At 54.9% G+C, this 22,995-nt stretch overlaps 1 protein-coding gene across 13 annotated transcripts in view; it reads right to left on the bottom strand.

The window, feature by feature from the left end:
- Positions 1–22,995, bottom strand: part of CACNA1A (calcium voltage-gated channel subunit alpha1 A) — a 180,588-nt gene that overhangs the window by 21,017 nt on the left and 136,576 nt on the right. For 6 of the 13 annotated variants that reach the window (XM_030546108.1, XM_030546115.1, XM_030546117.1 and 3 more), the window contains 8 exons: positions 17,614–17,741; positions 15,272–15,368; positions 6,938–7,043; positions 5,921–6,028; positions 5,166–5,266; positions 4,720–4,829; positions 4,232–4,370; positions 889–1,002 (listed from right to left, as the gene is read on the bottom strand). In XM_030546108.1, coding sequence (XP_030401968.1) covers positions 889–1,002; positions 4,232–4,370; positions 4,720–4,829; positions 5,166–5,266; positions 5,921–6,028; positions 6,938–7,043; positions 15,272–15,368; positions 17,614–17,741 — 903 coding nt within the window. Of the gene's footprint in view, positions 1–888; positions 1,003–4,231; positions 4,371–4,719; positions 4,830–5,165; positions 5,267–5,920; positions 6,029–6,937; positions 7,044–14,041; positions 14,139–15,271; positions 15,369–17,613; positions 17,742–22,995 lie in introns of those variants that run through there. The other 7 variants (XM_030546107.1, XM_030546113.1, XM_030546116.1 and 4 more) reach the window with 2 other exon arrangements.

The following is a 22,995-nucleotide window of genomic DNA, read 5'->3' as shown; positions in this document are numbered from 1 at the left end:
AGGTATGTCATGGCTCTGTCTGCTGAGAGGCTGCGGGATTCGTTCCAAGTCAATTGCAGGAGAACGTATCTGTCCGTTATGAGGAATTGTGGGAAGGGCACCAAAGAACTAGCAGGTTCCAGACGGAGTTAAAGCAGATCCTGGGTTCTAATTCTCATCCCCAACCGAGTCAAACAGCCGGGACGTAAAGCCCTTCCAAACTCAGGTCCGAGGCTTTTCTGTGTGGATGGTAGGAGGGTTTGGGCTAAAACCCAGCTAAGAACCAGGGTTCGATGGGCAGTGAAGACATATCCAAAGAGGCAGGAAGCCAGCAGCAGTGAAGCAGAGACACGCAGCCCGCTGAAGGGGCAGACTGGGGATTCCTGAACAAGGCACACGCCTGCTGTTGTTCAGGGAAACAGGACTTGTTCTAAATAAGTTTTGTAACTAAAACCAGATCACGCCAAAGAACAGCCCTGACTTGGCCCATCAATTTCTTCTCTGAATGGAGACAACCCTGCAGAGCTGCCATTATGGGCTGCCACACAGGCCAAGGGGGCAAGAAATGCTTTGGCCAAACACAAGTTCTTGGGCTCAATGCAGGGGTAACTGGGCAAGGTTCTCTCCCCTGTGACGGGCGGGCAATCAGCCTCGATGATCTAATGGTCTCTTCAGGTCTGACACTCTAGGGTGCTATGTATTTCAAAAGGTGTCTCTTGCAATCTGGGCCCAATCCTGAGTCCCCGCAAGGGATTGGTTCACTTTGTATCAGTCTCGGAGCGATTCCCCATTTGAAATGCACTTGAATGAGAAATTCCCCGTTTTTGGGGGACGACACTGGCTCCCAGCAGGGGTATCAGTGTGTTTGGCAGTGGAATCCCTGGATGGTTCAAAAAAATAGCCCCTCACCTGGTTTTCAGCGGGGAGTCGCGGCATGGAGGCCGCACGGCCGTGCCCTTCCATGGGGAGGTAGTGGTCGCTGTCTGAGTAGCCGTCCTTCCCAATCTCTCTCATCTCCACAGACTGCAGAGGGCAAGGCAAAAAGAGGGTCACCTGGTAAAGGATTGTCACCCCCATTTTACAAGTAGGGAAACTGAGACACAGAGTGGGGCAGGGACTTGTCAGAAGTCCTTCATAAATCAGGGGTTCCCTGAAATAGAACCCAGGAGTCCTGACTCCCAGCCCTCCCCCACTCTAACTTCTCTCTCAGACTAGGAAACATAACGCAGCTCCCGGACTCTAACTACTAGACCCCACTGTCCTCCAGGAGCTGGGGATAGATCCCAGGAGTCCTGACTCCTAGTCCCTGGCTCTGGTCAGGACCCAGAGAACACTGCTGCTGAAAATCGTAATCCCAGACTCAGTTCTTCCTCCCAGCATCCTGGATTCCCTACCAGCCGGAAATCACCTGAGACACCATGCCCAGCTTCCTGTAGCTGAGCCTCTGGAACTGCCTGGGGTGACGTGGCTGCCGGGGTGGGGAATCTGTCATTTTCATTACCCCTTGGAGAATGGCTAAGTGGTCAGCTGAGGGACCAGGCCTGCTTAGCCTTCAGACTGAGCTTCTTCACATAACCCAGCCCTAAGGGGTCAGACCTGCCCCCAGGTCCTGAACAGCAGAACAGTGGGAGTGGGTGGGGGACAGATACAGAGAGAGAGAGAGAGACGGAGACGGGTGTGTATGGGGATAGCGAGATAGACAGTTGTGTACGGGGATAGAGAGATAGATGGGTGTATATGGGGATGGACAGACAGATGGACAGTTGTGTACAGGGACAGACAAATAGATGGGTGTGTACTCGGACAGATTGTGTACAAGATTAGACAAATACATGGGTGTGTACTCGGATGGACAGATTGTGCACGGGGACAGACAGATAGATGGGTGTGTAAGGGGACAGACAGATAGATGGGTGTGTACTCGGATGGACAGATTGTGTACAGGGACAGACAGATAGATGGGTGTGTACGGGGACAGACAGATGGGTGTGTACTCGGATGGACAGATTGTGTACAGGGACAGACAGATAGATGGGTGTGTAAGGTGACAGATCAGTGGGTGTGTACGGGGATAGACAGGTGGGTGTGTATGGCGACAGATCAATGGGTGTGTACGGGGATAGACAGGTGGGTGTGTACGGGGATAGACAGGTGGGTGTGTATGGGACAGATCAATGGGTGTGTACGGGGATAGACAGGTGGGTGTGTACGGGGATAGACAGGTGGGTGTGTATGGGACAGATCAATGGGTGTGTACAGGGATAGACAGGTGGGTGTGTACGGGGATAGACAGGTGGGTGTGTACGGGGACAGATCAATGGGTGTGTACGGGGATAGACAGGTGGGTGTGTACGGGACAGATCAATGGGTGTGTACGGGGACAGACAGGTGGGTGTGTACGGGGATAGACAGGTGGGTGTGTATGGCTATAGATCACGCTGGGCAAACTATGATCTGGGGGCTGCATCCAGCCTTTCAGACGTTTTAATCCAGCTCTCGAGCTCCTGCTGGGGAGCGAGGTCAGGGCCTTGCTCCACATGTCCCTGCTCTGGCTCCTACACATAGGGACAGCAAGGGGGCTCCGCATGCTGCCCCTGCCCCAAGCGCCGCCCCCCACAGCTCCCATTGGCCAGCAAATGGAGCCAATGGGAGCTGCAGGGGCAGCGCTTGTGGACAGGGCAGCACATAGAGCCACCTGGCTGTGCCTCCGCGAAGGAGCCGGAGTGGGGACATGCCACTGCTTCTAGGAGCTGCTTGAGGAAAATGCTGCCTGGAGCCTGCACCCCGATCCCCTCCTGCGCCCCAACCCCCTACCCTGATCCCCTTCCCTCCCTCCTGCACCCCAGAGCCTGCACCCCCAGCTGGAGCTCTCAGGACACCACCCACAGCCCAACTCCCTGCCCCAGCCTGGAGCTCCCTCCCACACCCATAACTCCTCATTTCTGTCTGGGGTGGATGGGGATAGATAGATAGATAGATAGATAGAGGGGGTAGATGGGAATAGATAGATGGGGCGTGGATGGGGATAGACAGATAGATAGATAGATGTGGTGGATGGGGATAGATAGATAGAGGGGGTAGATGGGAATAGATAGATGGGGGGTGGATGGGGATAGACAGATAGATAGATGGGGTGGATGGGGATAGATAGATAGATAGTGTGACAGACCCAGGCCAGTGGGGTGCAGGAGTCTGATAGAGGGCAAATATACTGGTCACTGGGTGAGTAGTTTTCTATTCCCTGAGTGACCAGAGCAGGGTCTGCACTAGAGTAGTCAGGAACCTGCTAGAACCAATTAAGGCAGACAGGCTGATTAGATCACCTGCAGCCAATCAAGGCAGGCTAATCAGGGCACCTGGGTTTTAAAAGGAGCTCACTCCAGTCAGGTGGGGAGGAGCCAGAGGAGAGGAAGTGCATGTGAGGAGCTGGGAGCAAGAGACACAAGGAGCTGAGACTGAGAGGGGGTGCTGCTGGAGGGCTAAGGAGTACAAGCGTTATCAGATACCAGGCCCCAGGACCGGCGCTAGAGGTTTGAGCGCCCTAGGCGGACAGCAATTTTGCCGCCCCGTGTGCTGGTCCCACAGCTCTGGTGGAGCTGCCGCAGTGGTGTCTGCGGAGGGTCCACCGGAGCTGCGCAAGCAGCCGACCGTCCGCAGGCACGACTGCGGCAGCTCCCCGGGAGCTGCCTGTCACCCCCTCCGGACACCCTGGGCTGCCGGCTGCCGGGGCGGCGCCCTGACCCAGGGGACACCCTGGACTGCCGGCTGCCGCCGGCAGCTTAGACTCCCTCTCTGTCCCAACAGCAGCGACTGCTCAACCATTTAAAAAAAAATTGGGGGCGCTTTTTGGCACCCTCAAATCTTGGCGCCCTAGGCAACCACCTAGTCTGCCTAAATGGTTGCACCGGTCCTGACCAGGAGGAAGGTCCTGTGGTGAGGATAAAGAAGGTGTTTGGAGGAGGCCATGGGGAAGTAGCCCAGGGAGGTGTAGCTGTCACACAGCTGTTTCAAGAGGCACTATAGACAGCTGCAAATCCATAGGGCCTTGGCTGGAACCCGGAGTAGAGGGCGGGTCTGGGTTCCCCCCAAACCTCCCAACTCCTGATCAGATGCAGGAGGAGCTGATCCAGACTGTGGGGAAGATCACTGAGGTGAGCAAATCTGCCAATAAGTGCAGGACCCACCAAGATAGAGGAGGAACTTTGTCACGATAGATAGATAACGTGTGCATGGACATCCATCAATTGATCACCTGGGAATTGGGACGGCTGTTGGGCATGTCTTCGGCGTGACCTCGCTCTGGACTCCAGGTGCCTGTCTTCTGGAACATCGCCTGTGCCCGCTCGGTGACCCAGGACTGGCTCTCCTTGATGCCCCCTTCAGGCGCACTCCTGCCAGAGCAGACAGACGTCAGGCTATAGCCCCTGTGCTGCGAGGGCCAGCCTAGAGGGGCTAACAGCAATACAGGCAGGGCATCTGCTGTTAACAGAGCCAAGCCAGCATCGCCCAGCTTCTCTGGCAGCTAGAAAACTGTTCCAGCCCTGGGCTCTCTCACAGGGAGACTCCGCAAGGTATGGTGACCTCCAGTCCTTGCGTCTCCCAGCAGGGGGCGCTGTGGGGAGCGGGGCAGGAGCGCTGGCTGTGGGGGGAGCTCCCGGCTATGCCAGTCCTGGGCTCTCCAGCAAGCGGTGCTGTAGGGAGCAGGGCAGGACAACCAGATGGAGAACGCACAGGACTTACAGGCCACCCCCTTGGTCCAGCTGGGAGGACGGGAGAGCGTCCTGCCCCGGGACCCCTTCCTGGGTGGGGGACGGCGGCTCCATACGCTGGAACATGAGCGGCGTTCGATTCTGCAGGGAACACAGGAGGCATCAGACCAGCTTATGTGAAGGAAAAAAGGCTTGTGAGGAGGCTTCCAAGCCAGCCTGGGCAGGGCACCCTCCTTCCCCCTGGCTGGGATGCTGGGCTCAAACCTCCAGCCCAGGGGAGGAGCATTTCACTGTGGTAGCAGCTTTCACCTGAGGGCCTCTCAATGCACTTCACAGGCAGCTCCACCCTACCCACTCCCAGGAGGTGAGTCTGCCTGACCAGCCCCATGTGAGGGGGAAACCGCGCCACAGAGTGGCCAAGGGGCTTACTCCAGTGAGTCAGTGGGAGAGCCAGGAATTGAACCCCAGGGGATGTACCTGCTCCTCTCTCATGGCCTGGAGCTTCTTGGCCTTGCTTTGCCGGTAGTATTCCATGATCATCATAGCGGCGTAGATCTTCCCGACTGTCAGGTCCGTGGCTGGGGGAGGCAGGAAGGGAGAGAGGCTGAGCATTATCAGCAGCCTCCCCTGCCCTGGCCCAGCATGAAGCAGCCCTATTCCCCCCAGAATTTCAACCCTCTCAGGCTCTGGTCTCCAAAGCCGAGCACCCCACTGGTGGTGGGGAAAATGTGGGCACAGATGCTGGGCCCACACAGGACTTGGCCCTGGGCACGGCAAGGAGTAGAAATGCCAGAGACATAAGGGCTTTGCAGACCAGGCAGATCCCTGGGGATGGATGGACGGATGGATCGACGGACCTCTGTGCTGAGTGGCTGGGAGTCTCCAGGGCTCAGCTCGCCAAAAGTCACCCAGAAAGTCAGTGGCACATTGGGATAGAACCCAGGAGTCCTGATGCTCTAACCACTAGACATCACTCCCTTCTCACACTCCAGGAGTCCTGACTCCCAGCCACACGCACTAACCAGGACACACATCTCTCTCCCAAGGCACAGAATAGGCATGGGCCAGCGCGAGCCCCCGTGGTGCGAACGAGATGCTCAGCCCTGTGCAGCTCACCCTGCTGGGAAGCAGTGACCTGGCTAATGGGGGGCTATGCTACGCCCTTCCCAGGGAAGTTCCCATGCCAGGGAGCCAGGCGGTCTGCCGAGCCTGGGAAGAGCAGGGATGCTCACATTTGTGAGGGGTGACAAGGAGATCCAGGTTCTTGTGGGAGAGGTTGGGCCAGATGGCCATCATCTCCTTCCGCAGCTCGGCGTCCATCTGCTGCTTGTCGGCTCCTCCTGGTAGGCACAAGCCGGGGGGAAGGTCAGCGGCTGGGCATCGGAGCCCCAAAATATCAGACCCCCAGTGAAAGTGCTACTGTCCTGCTCCCTGGAGCAGCCAGAAGCTCCCCCCACCCAGCCAGCGCTCCTGCCCCGTTCAATACAGTGCCCCCTGCTGGAGTAGCTGGGAGCTCCCCCACAGTCAGCGCTCCTGCCCTGTTCAATATAGCGCCCCCTGCTAGAGTAGCTGGGAGCTCCCCCATAGCCAGCGTCCTACCCCGTTCAATAGGGCGCCCCCCTGCTGGAGTGGCTGGGAGCTCCCCCACAGCCAGCGCTCCTGCCCCGCTCCCTGCAGTGCCCCCTGCTGGAGTAGCTGGGATCTCCCCCATAGCCAGCGCTCCTGCCCCGTTCAATAGGGCGCCCCCTGCTGGAGTGGCTGGGAGCTCCCCTATAGCCAGCGCTCCTGTCCCGCTCCCTGCAGTGCCCCCTGCTGGAGTAGCTGGGAGCTCCCCCATAGCCAGCGCTCCTGCCCCATTCAATAGGGCGCCCCCTGTTGGAGTGGCTGGGAGCTCCCCCACAGCCAACGGTCCTGCCCCGCTCCCTGCAGTGCCCCCTGCTGGAGTAGCTGGGAGCTCCCCCCCCAGCCAGCGCTCCTGCCCCGTTCAATACGGCGCCCCCTGCTGGAGTGGCTGGGAGCTCCCCCCCAGCCAGCGCTCCCCCTGCTGGAGTAGCTGGGAGCTCCCCCCCAGCCAGTGCTCCTGCCCCGTTCAATAGGGCGCCCCCTGCTGGGAGAGAGCAGGAGTGGAGCAGTTGTGGATTGCCTTTTGAAGATGGGGCTCCAGAGCAAGGCCCTGCCGGTAGGACCCCATCCTGTGGAGGAGCCAGCTCCCCACACCACTGCCCCAGGTGCCAGAGCCTCACACTTGCCTTTGGCGATCTTGATGTCCAGTGCGGTCCTGATCAGAGCCATGAGGGTAGAGTTGAAGTGGACGGTGTTGTCATCAGCCACAGGCAGGTCCATGCGAAGCAGCCTCTGCAGAGGGGCAAGCAGAAGCGCATCACCCTCACGGCCCCCCCACCCCAGAGGCCAGTGTGAGTTTCAAAACAGGGGAGCCCTGGGGAGAACTCTGAGGCGTCACCGGGTTCAGTGCTCGGGGGATCCCCAATTCTTGCTAACCAACACCCCTCCCCCATCCCTTCTGGATGCTGAGGGGCCTACGTGGGTGCCAATGTGAATGACTGAGGCACTCCCTTTACAACACGCATCCTTGGCCTATACCTGTCTCCAATCCAGCTGAGGATCTCAGAGAGTGTTGCTGGCATTTGGGGATTAAACCTCAGCCGCTTGTGCTGGGCCAGAATTGTCCCCATTTTAGAGATGGGGAAACTGGGGCAACTGTCTCCCCATTATACACAGTGAGTCAGTGGCAGATTTGGGAATAGGACCCAGGAGTCCTGGCTCAGGCTTCTGCTTTAACCACTATTCAACATTCCCATCCCAGAGCCAAGATTAGAACCCAGGAGACCTGACTTCTAGCTCCCTTCTCTAAGCACTAGACACCACTCCCCTCCGACAACTGGTCAGAGAACACAGAAGTCCTGTTCCAACCTCTAGACCCCACCTTTCCTCTCTGGGTTGAATCCCTCCCCGCCTTCCCCAGAGTTCTTTCCAAAGGGCTCATGGACTTTTAAAAAAAAAGTTAAAATTAAGATAAAGAAATCAACAAAGAAAGAAACACAAACTCCACGTTGCAAGGCAGCAGCGGATCGGCATCAGCAAAGGAAAACAGGGGAGCGATAGTCAGTGCTCACTGCACGGGATGCAGCCGGTCCCATCCAACAAAGTGCGTTCTTCCCGGTGCCCAGGCAAGCCAGCGCCATGCCAGGGGTCATGCAGGGCATGCAGCATGCGGCAGGAAGCATTCCCAGAGGACACATCGAGACTCATTCATAGCTCTGGTATAGACTGCTCTAGAGTAAGAGGCCCGCAGGTTTTGTGCAAAGAATGGGCGCGTCCTCAAGGTGCGAAGGGAAGAAATGAAAAAAATCGACAGAAACTCAGCATTCCTCAGAGTTCAGGCTGTTGGGCAACAAGATGCTTCGGGTTGGATTGGACAGTGGCCGACCAGTGCATTAGCTAAGATAAGGCTGTGGACCATATGGAGATGGGTTGGAGGACGGGATCTCTTCCGGTCTTTAAAGGGATGTAACTGACGAAGGTGTGAGGGACAGCAAAACAAGAAGGGAAAAGACAGAGAGAGAGTGGGGAGTAGGACAGACAGGGAGGATGAAGAGAAAATTAGCATGAAGGTCCATCCGAGCGTGATGTCCAGAAAACTGGGACCTGTAGAGATCAGCATTAAGCACAGAGGTGCTGTGTCAGGGATTAGAGTGAGGGGGCATGCAGCTCCACACTGCCCCATGGTCTGGGGAAGTAGCCCCCATCTTCCCTCTCCGGGCTCAGGACACTTTCACCTGTGCTGCGTTTTCAACCTGTCAGCGATTGGGCACCCCAAGGCCCCAGCAACAGTATTACATGGTCCTGATCACTGCTCTATGGTTCAGATCATGGGACATTTGCCACATCCCTGAGCTAGGTTCAAATCCCACTTGGGCTGGAGTTGCTGTATCGTCGCTGGTCCCCCCAGGACCTTGCCTGATTATCCAGGTGTGGCCATGGTCCACCTAGACACACCCATCCTCCCAGGTCTCTGCCAGACCTTCCCAAAATGCATTGCACTGTGTGAAACGCACCCACCATGCTCCATGGCGAAGCATGATAGATGGGCCCGGATTTTCCCAGAAGGTCCTGGCATATGCATGGCCCTGCAGGGAGGGAGGCATGGACCGGCCAAACCATATTACCCGCTAACCTTGTCGAGTGACCCTGGAAGAGCCAGGTCACCTGCATGGTGTTCTCATTGGGCAGGCACCCAACACCAGGCAGGATTGGCCCATAATACGGTTCTCTTGAGGTAGAAGGGACCAGGCTGGGTCTGGGATGGAGCTGCCTGGATCCCAGAGGGATCACAATCAGCCAAGACCCCTCCACACAGCACCAGTGCTCCTCTTGCAATGGTTTTCTGGACAGCAGCTCTCATGGAGTGAGCCAGGGGAGAAGTGGGGTGAACGGGAGGGCATGGAAAAGACTCAGCAGGTATGAGATACCCAGGTGGACTGAATGGAGAACCCAGCAGGTTTCAGATAGAGTGAGGGGAGCAGAGGAGCAAGGACTGATGGGCAGGCTGAGGAGAGGCTACTGAGTGAAAACAACATGCCGTCTGAGGAGCTCTGTAAAATGGGGAATCTGAGGCACAGCCAGGGGAAGTGACTTACCCAGGAGGCAAATGGCAGAGCTGGGAACAGAACCTGGGAATCCTCACACTCAATTCAACCCTCTAACCACATTCCCGCCCCTAGCCAAGAACAGAACCTGGGAGTCCTGATTCCCTGCTCTTACCACTAGACATCACCCTCCTCCCAGATGCAGGAAAAGAGACGAGTCCTCAGTCCCATTGCTACACTGGCATCATATACATCAGCCTTCTCCTTTTCTGATGGGTCCAGTTAATTCAGTACAATCCCCTAGTGTGGACGCACCGTATAAAGTTGCTTATACCAGTAAAGCTATTTACATAAGGGAAACCCTTGCCTGACCTGAGCTGCTCCATGCTGCCATCTCTCTTAAAGCCCCAGCTCCTGGAGTCATGGGACCTCAGCTTTCATGCGAAAGAAAAAAGGACGTTCCCAGCCCTCATGGTGCTGGAGGAAAATGTGACCTGGGTGTTAACTCTAAAGGCTCAGAAAGTAGGAGGCAAAGACAAGGCCAGGTCAATGTTACAGGCTTTTGCTGGCATAGCTTGGTCAGTCAGGGATGTGAAGAGGTGGCAACCCGACAAGCTGTGCCAGCTGCTTCAAACGATTCCGTTTGCCCCACAGAACTCAGACCTACATCTCCTTTCCTTCGCCCATACCTCACCAGGCTCTCCTCAGTTTCTCTGTAGTGTCCATCACTGTGGGATCTAAGGGCCTGATTCCTATGGAGGCCAGCGTTTGTCCCAGTAATAGCAGGGGTGTGACTTTTCCCTATATCGCTACACTGGTTTGCCCCCTAGTACGATGCAATCCTACCAAGATAAAGGCGCCTTGTTTCAATATGGCTTATTCTCCATCCCATATGGGAACAGCTGCAAGGCACCTTCACATCCACGTAGCAGTGGCCCTACTAGGAATCGCGATGGCATTGCATAACAAAACCACACCCCGATGGAGTTCAACGGCTGTCAGTGTGCAAAGCCGGACTCAGGCTTACACCCGAAAATGTTGCTGACCCAGTAACCACACATAGGGATGTGATTTTTTTAAATGTGATTAAAAAGCCCTGGTCTAGACATGGTTCCACCGGCAGAGGAGTCTTTTGCCAGTATCTGGGGAACTGGTCTAAGCTGTCTTGGCAGGCACTGCGTCTCCAGCGGACAGGCTTGCCAGTACAGCTCACAGACCCGGCCTAAAGTGGATGCAAGAGTCAGGCCCTGACCCATCTTGGTCCTTACAAGCCCCTGCCATCCGGCCAGGCAGCTGTGTATGATCCTGGCTCGCCCTGTAGCAGGGGGAGTTGTTCCTTTAGCTCAGATGGGAGAGGCCTGTGGTCAGGTGCTGGAAGGACTCAGGTTCTGTTCTGACTGGCAGCCTGGGATAGGGGCAGGAGCAAACTCTCTGCTTCTGAGAACACACCCCAGGACCAGCCTTCCCAAGCCTGGTGTAGAGACAATGGACTTTGCCAATGGGCTGAACCCTATTGGGCACGGACAGACAGACGCACAGGGACACCACGCATGGGGGACAGACACGGAGAGCGCTGGGTGGCTGAAGGAGCAATGAGGGGGCCTGCGACAGCAGAAGAAAGAGAGAGGGGGAAGCAGTGGGTTATGGATCCACAGTCACAAATGGGAACCCTCCAAAATAGCCCTGGAGGGCAGTTCTAGCTTCCAAGCCGGGGGAAAGGCAGGAGTGGGGGCAGGGAGAGAGAATGGAGGCGAGGTGAGAACCAGAGATGGGAAAGACTGAATGTGAGGGGAAGAGGAGAGAAGCTGCTAGACAGGTTAGAACTGCATTGACAGAGAAAGGAGGCCGGGGATGAAGAGGGGCCGAGAGAGAAAGGTTAGTAGCTGTTAATACTGTCTCTGGTGGAGGAGATTTTTGAAAGCAGCACAAGGGAGTTCCCCATAGGGCTGATTATAGATGGGGACCAGCTTCCCAGGCAGAGAACTGGGGCTTCCGAAGGAGGTGGCCTGGAGATCACAAGCGATTAGTCTCTGACACTGGCACCATGTTCGGCCCTGGCCTGAGCAGACTCATCTGCAATTGAAGCTGCTGCAGTTTCACCTGCTTAATCCCAGGGATGAAATTAGCTGCTGCCAAGCTGATCACGTGGGTAGAGTCCTGTACCTATCTGGAAGCCCACTGATTTCTCTGCTTCAATTGCAAAATTGGGACTTTAGAGCTTGTCTTTGTGGGGAGAGTGACTGGCACAGCTACAGCAGCATCACTATTCTGCTGCAGCTAGTCCAATAATAACAACCCCAGGCTCTTCTCTATCAGATCTCAAAGCAGGTAACCACGGAGGTTGGTCTCATTATCACTGCACGACAGAGAGGGGAAGCGACTGGCTAGCTGCAGAGCTGGGACCCAGCTCGCCTGAGTCCTAGGCCAGTGGCTCTCCCCGCTAGGCCACACTGCCAGATTCACACGCTACCAGATTCCACAAGAACTTCCCTCTGCAGACAAGCCCTGAGGCCACCGTTCCAGGTTACTGACTTGAGCCGAACAAAAACCAGCCTGGTTTCAAGTCCACGCAGCCTTTCCCACTGGTTTTTCATAGCATTTCAATCCTAGATCCTGCGGCCAGAGGGACCCATTTCAACCCTCCAGCTTGACCCTCCTGTAGAACTCAGGCCATGGGACTTCCCTGTTTGAACTCAAGCTGATATTTTAGAAAAAAAAAGCCATCCAATCTTGATTTAAACACGGACAATGCTGGAGAATCCATCCCAACCCTTGGTAAATCATGCCAACGGTTAATTACCGCATTAAAAACGTGTCCCTATATCTACACCTGTCCAGCTCCAACTTCCAGCAACAGAATCTTGTTACATCTTTAGCCATGTTTCAAATCACATCTTCAGGCCTTGGGCAGATCTTCACTGCAGTTAGCCTGAGTTATCCACACTCAAGTGACTCCTCTGGAGTCAACCCAGCTAGACTGAGAGCGACCATAACACTCGAGTTGCAGCACCCACACATCTGTGGGTGTCGCTAGGACTTCTGGGGCGCATGCTGTGGTTCTCTGTACAGCAATAAGGTCAGAAATATGGTGTCACTGGTCAATGTCAGGCAAAAAAAGCCAAACAAATCTCATATTTTGAAAACAAATCCCCGGTCTAGGCTACAAATCACAATTAAGATGATTAAAACTTGAAAGAAACTAAGCATCTAATTTCCTTTCTACCACTGAGGGTGTTTAGCTTCTCATACTTTGAAAGGTGAGGAAACTGAGGCACAGAGCCATGACTAGCTTTTGTTCACCCAGTGAATCTAAGACATTGCAAGGAACTGAACCACGTTCTGCTGCACCCCAGCATGCTGCCTGAATCACTATGCCCAGCTGCCTCCAAGAGTCAATTTCACTTCCAGGATCTAACCCCCAGCTGCAATGTTGGAAACACTGCAGTCGGATCTTCACAGCCGAGGAAACAGCTTCCACTGGGATCCCCGAGACATTACGGTGAATGCCTATGGATGGTAGACTGGGTGAAACCTAGGCGGTGGCCAGATTTCCCAGGGCTCAGCGCTCACTACTGGACCCAGACTGTTCAACGAGGCCAGAACTCTGTAGCTCACTTCTGGGTAGGCGTCAGAATGTTTGAAAATACGGCTACTTATTTCAGTGCCTGAACGCTCGTCTATCTGGGGCAATTTCCCAGCGTAACTACACTGGTATACCCATACCGCGAGCGTCGCACCAGTGCAACTCCCAACTCTTATTCCGCAATCAGAGGCCCTTTGTCTGCTTTCTGGCGCTTGTTCAAAAGAACCCAGAGAAAGGCACTCTAATGTTGGAATTCGAGGTTCCCACATGGGGTGTCATACCGGTAAACGTCTCTGTGTGAACAGACTCTAAATCAGTGCTGAGCTCTTTCGAAAACTCTGGCCTGTGTGTTTCTACAGCGCCGAGGACAATGATCCCCGATCTTGACTGTGATGTCTACGAGCTCCTCTGATGCTAATGAGAGCGACCCTTTAAAATCCACTGCCTTGACTATGACTGTTCCCTCCCATCCCAGGACTTGCAATCCGTGAAAGGAATGGACCAGATACTCTGAGCCATGGTGCCGCTGTATCGCCTGAATCACCTTTCTTTCCCTGGCCAGCCTATTAGATTCTCATCCTGGGCCTGACCTAAACCACAACGAACTGAGTGGAAAGTGTCCATTGACTTCAGTGGGTTCTAGATCAGGCTCACAAGGGATTTGTGACCCCTGCCCTCTTCCCACTGTTCAGCTTTGAACTGGAACCTTTCAATTTCCATCCACCTGTCTCCCACCCATTAAGGAAATCTTTAATGACTGAGATGTGACATGTCGGTCAGAGCTGTACGGATCATCCTACAGAGAAGGGTTCGACAGGGGTGGGGTGGGGGAATTAACGTTTTAAAACAATGTCTCTTCCACCGAATAAAAAAAGGAAGGGAAGAAGGAATCCTTAAAAAGGGGCTTGCAGAGAATTAACATGCACCTTGGACTTCAGTTCTTACCCACCCCAGCTGACTTGCCATAATGGAGTCTCTGAAACATGAAATGCTAACGGACTCAAACGGACACACTGCACTATTTAAGAGATTTGATCAAGGAAAAAAACACAAAGAAATGTATAAAAAGATATTATATAGGCTGAATTTTTTAAAAAATGTTTTGGTTAAAAAAAATTAAGTGAATTTGATTTGCATGTTTTTGTCTTTTTAATTTATTCTACCTTATAAGCAACCCGGGGTGGGCATTTCTTCCCTAACCCAAGGGGTGGAGACATATGCCTCAGCATCTCATACATATCCGTGAAAGTCATCCGGCCCCTGGTAGCGGAAAGGAAAAAAAAAAAAAGGCACGAAAAAATAGACAAGAGAGAGATGCAAAGAAGAAAAAAATATTTTAAATCAATTTCAAAAGAAAGGACGGAAAAAAAAAATAGAAGAAAAAAATGCAAAGATTACTGTGCTGCTTCTCAGCGGAAAGAGTGAGAGCTCACACACCTTTCATTCCTCTGTGTAACTAGCCGGCTTTGGGCGTGGGGGGAAAGGAACAGTTGATTCAGCAAAGCACTTAAGCTCCCATCGATCCACTGCCCAATGAAATCAATGGCAGTTTGTCCATTGCCTTCAGGGGGCACCGCATTCTGCCCTTGCTTAAGAAAAATGAGTATAGGCACAAGCTTTAGTGATTTGCTGGGCTCCTGGAGTCCTTTAGCCAAAATTCCTCCTGGTGTTCTGGGCAGGAGGTCTACAGGATCGGGCCGACTTTGTAGCAAAGAACAGAACAGAGAGAGCAGCAAAGAGTCTTGTGGCACCTTATAGACTAACAGACGTATTGGAGCATGAGCTTTGGTGGGTGAATGCATCTGAGGAAGTGGGTATTCACCCACGAAAGCTCATGCTCCAAAACGTCTGTTAGTCTATAAGGTGCCACAGGATTCTTTGCTGTTTTTACAGATCCAGACTAACACGGCTACCCCTCTGATACAGGACAGAGAGAGAAAGATCTAGCTTTGAGCACGCCTCTTTGCCAATGCTGGAGAAGGTGGTGGGCAGGGGGGGAGGTGGTGGACGGGGGGGAGGGGAAGGGAAGGGATAAATGGCAGAGGTGTCAATGCAGTTTCCGTCCTCCCCAGATGAAAAAACTCAATGTGCGAAGGGTGGTGGTGGGGGGGAGGTGTAGAGATACAGTGGTACAGATCCTCAGTGCCTAGCTTCAGCTGACAGCAAGCAGAAAGGGTTCAAAATCACCGAGATGCTCCATGCGGTACTGGGCGGACGGCATCCTCGTACGCATTCTGTGTGCTAAGGACGTGAGTGGGTTACTCCTTGAGAAGTGCAGGATACCGAGATGTGTGTGTGTATATATATATATATATATATGAAATATATATATTAAAGAAATCATAAGCAACATTCATTCCGTTGATGCTAGCAGGTTTTAGTGTAAGTCAAACCTTGCAAGCAACCCTATGAGGGCATTTCTTGCCTAAGCCCAGTGGGGGAGAGATAACACGTAATAAACTGTACATATCCTTATAATGAATTCGGCCACTGCAAGAAGAATACAGGGGGTTAGTGCAGATGCTACAGGGCGAGAAACACACAAACTGTCATGTACACACAGATCACTGCAAGGCTGCCAGGAATGGGGGCCCAGGCCAGCTAAGGTAACCTGCCTGGATGGACCTTGGGGGTGGGGGGTTGGATACGCATTCCTGTGGGCTCCAGTGGGAGCTGATGGCGCTTGGCCTTGGCAGAGTAGAGGCCTGGTGTTAAAATCGCTACTACAGACCATAGCTGGCTAAGATGTCCTGGGAGGTGGGTCTGTTATCGGGGAAACTGAGGCATAGAGCTGCAGGGTGGGGGGCAGTGACTTATTCAAGGTCACCCAGGGAGCCATCAGCAGAATTGGCGACAGAACCCGACTCCTGGCTCCCAGCCCCCTCTGCTCTAACCCACTAGACCCCACATCCCATCCCAAGCTGGGGACAGACCGAGGGGTCCAGGCTCCCTGCTCTGTGTTCAGACCCATAGACTTCTCCTGGGGCCTGATGCAAAGCCCAGTGAAGTCAATGCAACGGCTGCCCCGACTCCAATGGGTTTGGGATCAGAACCCGACACTGTGCTGGGGGAGGGGTGTCACTCATATGCAAAGGACCCTAGTGCCAAGGCGGGGCAGGGTTATGTCTACCCTCCAGTGGCACAAGATCGGACTCGGGAGCTGGTTGGGAGCTCCTCCTGCTGGGCTTGGCAGGGCTTGCCAGGTAGGGTTGGCAGCATAGACAAACACCTTAAACCTGGAAACAACGGGCATGTCCGAGAAATGGAACAGGGCACAGGGACGACATGGGACAGCACAATGCCTGGGGTGGTGGCCCCCTGGCACAGAACCGAACACGACACTCCAGGAATCCTCCGCAGAGGATACACCAGGGGCAGAGGAGTCATAATGTCCCGGAGCCGGGGTGGGGGTACATCCCCAAACGCCCTGTGTCTAGCTAGCGGCCTCTCCCTGGAGCTGCTGATTGTGTCACCTAGCTGTGACTGTTGTGTCTCTGCAGAGCATATGGGGACTCAGGGCGGGGGAGGAAAACAGCCCTGTGTTTTCCATCCAACCAGCTCTTCTGCAAGCTGTTACCCACTTCACAATGCGCTGTAATAATGGGAGAGCCCGGGGCACCACGGGACACCCCAGGGCCCTTTGATTTGCTTGGGAAGGAGGGGAGGGGGGGAGAGAATCCAGCTGCAAAAACCTAAAATTGAAAAAGGAAACATTAAACAGCAACACGATCCAAGAGCCTGCATGTGCAGGGCCCCGAGGGGGACACAGAGCCAGCCCAGGAGGGGTGGACAGGCTTTGGGATCCGGTCTCGCTAGTGTACAGCTGGGTCAGTGCTCAGGGGGAACTGGTCCTGTCTGCCCCGAATCTGATCCTGGACAGATCCTCTGCAGCACCTGCCCCGGAGAGTTGGTGTTCAGCCACGAGAGAGGCCTCCATGTGCCACCACTCCTTGCAACCGGAGGAACACAGCCCCTGCCTGCAGGTCAGAGGACGTGATGATCTGTTGGGGAGGGAAGGAGGCAGCCAGGCGGGCAGATAACTTACTGTTCTGTGTGACTAACAAGGGCTGCTTCTAGGAGGCTTTGTCCAGGAACTAACCCAAGGCAGCGGCTACCCAGCAAACCAGGGTATTGACTAGGACCAACCTCCCCACCCCACTGTAAAGGGTTCTCGACTCAGGAGACACTGGCCCATGGCTCCTTCCCATGGTGCTTGGACTCCAGGGTGCCCTGCGCCCCCTTCCCCAGCCCTAGAAACTTACAGATGGGCCTGGAAACTTCAGACCCTACAAGAACCCAGGAATCTGAGCCGATGTCTGTGCTGGATTGTCCAGAGTAGGCCATCTAGCCCCGTATCGCCATGGCACTGAATCAGATCCATGGCCCACCAAGCCAGTAACTGCTCTTCCCTGGAATAGTGGATTAGAGTGAGGGCACCTGGGTCCGGTATCGACTCCCCTTCCCGAGCTGGGCATAGAATGCAGGAGTCCTGACACCCAGCCCCAACCAGGCTCTGACAGCTAGATCGCACTCCTCCTTGACTTGGTTCTTTCTGCTCCCCAGCTGCTTTCCCCAGCCCCCCAAAAGTCAGTTCTCTGCTGATGCAGGAGGCTCATCTCGGCTCCCTTGCAGACATGGACAAATCCGAGCCCTCCAATCTTCCCCTCGAGGGAGGGAAGGGAGCCCCAGCTGCTGGGCGGGGGCAGGAGGTGCGGGATGAGGGTGAGGTCCTTACCAAGCGGCGGGGTCGTACTCTGCCCACACACGCACATACTCGTCCAGGTGGTGGGGCCCCAGGATGGAGGAGTCTCGGGTCAGGTACTCAAAGTTGTCCATGATGACGGCCACAAACAGGTTCAGCATCTGCAGCAGGATGGGTTGGGGCATGGAGGAGGGGGAAGACAGATGCAGAGGCATATTGAACAAGTAGTTCAGTGCAGACAAGAACCCAGGGGTGAAATCCTGCAGCCCTTGCCATGGCGGGGCTCTAAGTGCTCCAAAGCCTCCTCTTTCCGTGTGTCTCTAGCTCACGATTTGGTCATTCTCCCACTCCCCGTCTTTCCTTTACTCGTGCAGCATGCACATACTGTGACGAACTGGGAATGTTCTTGATGTTTCCTCTGAATACTGTGTTGGTGCCTCAGTGTCCCCTATGCAGTTCTTAAGTATCTAGGTGGTGGGATAAGGGCATGTGATTGCTGAAGAGCAAAGGGACAGTGCACCTAAATGCCTGGCACTCTGTCTCCTAGCAACTGATGGCCTGGGCCCCTCCTCTGCAAAGGTGCCAGCTGAAGGTGTTGGAGACAAAGGGATCAGGTGACCTCCTGGCCCGGGAAAGGGGCTGAGCAGAGAGGAGGGGCTGGGGGGGTTGTTAGTCTGGAACTGGCTGGGGACTAGGAGTGAAGTGCAGACGTGGGGGGGGTCTGGCTCACTGCCCCCCCAGAATGGACCCGGCCGAGGGGTCCGGTTCACTGTATCTACAAGCTCTGTTTTAGATCCTGTTCCTGTCATCGAATAAACCTCTGTGTTACTAGCTGGCTGAGAGTCACGTCTGACTGCAAAGTGGGGGTGCAGGACCCTGTGGCTTCCCCAGGACCCCACCTGGGTGGGCTTGCTGTGGGAAGCGCACAGAGGGGCAGAGGATGCTGAATGCTCCAAGGAGAGACCCAGGAGGTGAAGACGTGTGAGCTTCTTGCCCTGAACAAGTCTGCTCCAAGGGAGAGGAGGCTCCCCAAAGTCCTGACTGGCTTGGTGGGGAGCAGTTCCAGAGCATCGCCCAGTGACTCCGTGACACATACCACTATGCACACACCTGTCATCATACACACGCCAACACACACAGAGGCATGCCGAGTACATACATGTACATATGCACCAACACATACTAAAATACACACACAACTGGCATAAACATGCAACACACACATGCAATTCCCACATACACACGCCACAAACGTGCATTGCATACATGCAGTTCACAAACCATAATATGCCAATGTGTGCACACATGCCAATGTGCACACCCATGTACTCACACAGCACATGCACACGTGCACACACATGCCAATGTGCATATACGTATGCACACATCTGCTAACATGCAAAAAGACGGTTACTCACCTTTGTAACTGTTGTTCTTCGAGATGTGTTGCTCATATCCATTCCAGTTAGGTGTGCGCGCGCTGCGTGCACGTTCATCGGAAACTTTTTCCCTAGCAACACTCGGAGGGTCGGCTGGGCACCCCCTGGAGTGGCGCCGCTATGGCACTAGATATATACCCCAGCTAACCCAGCCACCCTTCAGGTCCTTCTTGCCGGCTACTCCGACAGAGACGAAGGAGGGTGGGTTTGGAATGGATATGAGCAACACATCTCGAAGAACAACAGTTACAAAGGTGAGTAACTGTCTTTTCTTCTTCGAGTGATTGCTCACATCCATTCCAGTTAGGTGATTCCCAAGCCTTACCTAGGCGGAGGGGTCGGAGTGAGACGTGGCAGCATGCAGAACCGCTGCGCCAATGGCTGCATCATCTCTAGATTGCTGGACCAGCGCATAGTGTGAGGCAAAGGTGTGGACCGATGACCAGGTCGCTGCGTGGCATATCTCCTGGATAGGCACGTGGGCCAGGAAAGTGGCTGATGAAGCCTGAGCTCTGGTTGAATGCGCAGTGAGATGGCCCAAAGGGACATGAGCCAGGTCATAGCATGTGCATACGCACGCCGTTACCCAAGAGGAGATCCTCTGGGAGGAGACCGGTAGACCTTTCATCCTCTCAGCGACTGCCACGAACAGCTGGGGGGATTTCCGGAAGGGCTTTGTCCGCTCAATATAAAATGCTAGCGCCCTACGGACATCTAAGGAGTGTAACTGCTGCTCCCATCGTGAAGAGTGAGGCTTCGGAAAGAAGACCGGGAGGAAGATGTCCTGGCTGGTATGGAAGGCCGACACTACCTTAGGGAGGAATGCAGGATGAGGTCGCAGCTGTACCTTGTCCTTGTGAAAGACAGTATACGGCGGGTCCACCGTAAGCGCCCCAAGTTCTGAAACCCTTCTGGCCGATGTAATGGCCATTAAGAAGACTGTCTTCCACGACAGGTACAGGAGCGAGCAAGTCGCCAATGGCTCAAATGGCGGAACCATAAGTCTGCTTAGGACTAAGTTGAGGTCCCAAGGGGGGGCAGGGCGGCGTACTGGGGGTTTAGAGGCGCTCCAGGCCCTTAAGGAACCTGGTGACTAAGGGGTGGGAAAACACGGAGTGGCCACTTTCTCCAGGATGGAATGTGGAGATAGCCGCCAAGTGCACCCTCAGAGAAGATATCGCCAGGCCCTGCTGCTTAAGCGACCAGAGATAGTCTAGAACTATGGGAATGGAGGCCTCAGAAGGAGTAACGTTCTGCGTTGTACACCAGCAGGAGAAACGTTTCCACTTGGCCAGGTACGTGGAGCGAGTGGAAGGCTTTCTGCTGCTAAGGAGAATATGCTGTACCGGAACGGAACAGCACAACTCCGATGTGTTCAGCCATGCAGGAGCCATGCCGTGAGGTGAAGGGCCTGCAGGTCCGGGTGGCGAAGACTGCCGTGGTCCTGCGTTATGAGGTCTGGAAGGAGAGGCAGGGTAACTGGGCTGGCCATGGACAGGTCGAGCAGGGTGGTGTACCAGTGCTGTCTGGGCCACGCTGGCGCAATCAGAATTAGGTGCGCTCTGTCCCTGCGGAGTTTTATCAGGACCTTGTGAACCAGAGGGAATGGTGGGAAGACATAGAGCAGGTGGTGCCTCCATGACATGAGGAATGCGTCCGTGATCGACCCCAGTGAAAGACCCTGGAAGGAGCAGAACGCTTGGCACTTCCGGTTAGTGTGCGAAGTGAACAGGTCTATGCGGGGTAACCCCCACCTCTGGAAGATCGAATGAACAACGTCTGGTCTTATCGACCATTCGTGGCAGAGGAAGGATCTGCTCAGCTGATCCGCCAGAGTGTTCCGGACCCCTGGAAGAAAGGACGCCACCAGGTCTATCGAGTGGGCTATGCATAAGTCCCAGAGTCGAATGGTCTGTTGACACAGCGGAGAGGAGTGAGTCTTTCCCTGTTTGTTGATATAATACATGGCCGTTGTGTTGTCTGTAAACACTGAGACACAACGGCCATGAAGATGTTGCTGGAAAGCCTGACACGCAAGGCGGACGGCTCTCAGCTCCTGGACGTTTACGTGGAGCATCAGCTCCTGCGGGTGTCCAAAGGCCCTGTGTGCGAAGGTGACTGAGGTGAGCCCTCCAACTGAGAGATGACGCATCTGTCGTCAGGGACAGCGAGGGCTGTGGTGGATAGAATGGTAGCCCTGCGCACACCAGGGAGAGAGTTAGCCGCCAGTCGAGGGAGCGTAAGGCGCTCGGGGGAACAGTCACCAGAACATCTATAGAGTCCCTGCCCGAATTGAGCCACGTCTGGAGGGGCCGCAGGCAGAGCCTGGCATATTTGGTCACAAAAGTACATGCGGCCACGTGGCCTAGTAGACCGAGACATTTGCGAGCCGAGGTGGTTGGGGAGGTCTGCAGGCCTCAAATGATAGTCACAATCACCTGGAAACGTGGCTGGGGGAGGTAGGCCCTGGCTTGAGTGGAGTCCAGGGTTGCCCCTATGAAGTCCAGCCTTTGTGTGGGGACCAGGGTGACTTTTCCACATCGAGGAGAAGCCCCAGCCGGGAGAATAGGTCGGTGATTATGCCCACGTGTTGTCGGACCTGAGTCTGGGAGGTTCCCTTGATGAGCCAGTCGTCCAGATACGGAAATACATGTATCTGCTGCCGGCGGAGGTAGGCGGCGACGATGGCCATGCACTTTGTAAACACCCTTGGGGCCGTGGAGAGGCCAAAGGGGAGGACAGTAAATTGGAAGTGCTGGTGATTGGCCACAAAGCGGAGATACCTCCTGTGCGGAGGGAAGATGGCGATGTGGAAGTATGCGTCCTTCATGTCGAGGGCGGCATACCAGTCTCCAGGATCCAAGGATGGGACAATAGTCCCCAGGGAGACCATGCGGAACTTCAACTTGACTAGAAACTTGTTGAGGCCTCGCAAATCTAGGATAGGCCTGAGGCATCTCTTGGACTTGGGAATCAGAAAGTAGCGGGAGTAAAACCCCTTCTCCTTCTCGTCTGATGATATCTCCTCTATCGCTCCTGCGGCGAGGAGAGACTGCACCTCCTGTAAGAGGACTTGCTCGTGAGAGGGGTCCCTGAAGAGGGACTGGGTTGGGGGGTGGGAAGGCGGGGATGAAACAAATTGGAGGTGGTATCCTTGTTTCACCGTCCGTAGGACCCAGATGTCTGAGGTCAATTGGGACCACGCCAGGAGGAAGTAGGAGAGGCGGTTGCAGAAGGGAGGAGAAGGATCCTGTCCTGAGACTGGTACGCCATCCTTGTGCGTACCTTCAAAAGGTAAACTTAGGCCCCGGAGGTGCCTTTGGGGGGCCGTGGTTTTGACCCCCTTGGGGTCCGGACTGGCGTCTACGGCCACCCCGCCCGCACCTTCTACTGAAGTCTTGCCTGTGCCGGGGCACAAAGTACGGGCGGTGGGGTTGAGGCCGGAAGGGTCTACGTTGGGTCACAGGGGTATGCATGCCCAACGAGCGCATGATGACCCTGTTGTCTTTTAAACTCTGCAACCGGGGGTAAGTCTTTTCAGAGGACAGACCCTTGCCATCAAAGGGTAAGTCCTGGATGGTGTATTGGAGCTCGGGTGGCAGGTTGGAGACCTGGAGCCAGCAGATACGCCTCATGGTGATACCTGAGGCCAGAGTTCTGGCTGCCGAGTCGGCCGCATCGAGAGAAGCTTGGAGGGAGATTCTGGCCACCTTCTTCCAGGAATGCGGCAAATTCTTGGAGCGAGTCTGGGGGTAGGAGTTCTGTGAACCTACCCACATCCGCCCAGGTGTTGTAGCTGTAACGGCTCAGGAGAGCCTGCTGATTGGCCACGCGGAGCTGCAGGGCACCTGCCGAATACACCTTGCGGCCCAGTAGTTCCATCCGCCTAGCCTCCTTAGATTTGGGGGCTGGTGCCTGTTGGCCATGGCGTTCCCTTTCGTTGACCTATTGGACAACTAATGAGGAGGGAGGAGGG

This window comes from Gopherus evgoodei, unplaced genomic scaffold, assembly GCF_007399415.2.
Source record: "Gopherus evgoodei ecotype Sinaloan lineage unplaced genomic scaffold, rGopEvg1_v1.p scaffold_40_arrow_ctg1, whole genome shotgun sequence".
Lineage (NCBI taxonomy): Eukaryota > Metazoa > Chordata > Testudines > Testudinidae > Gopherus > Gopherus evgoodei.
Note: the sequence above shows the minus strand (reverse complement) of the source record. Positions and strands in the feature narration are given on the sequence as shown.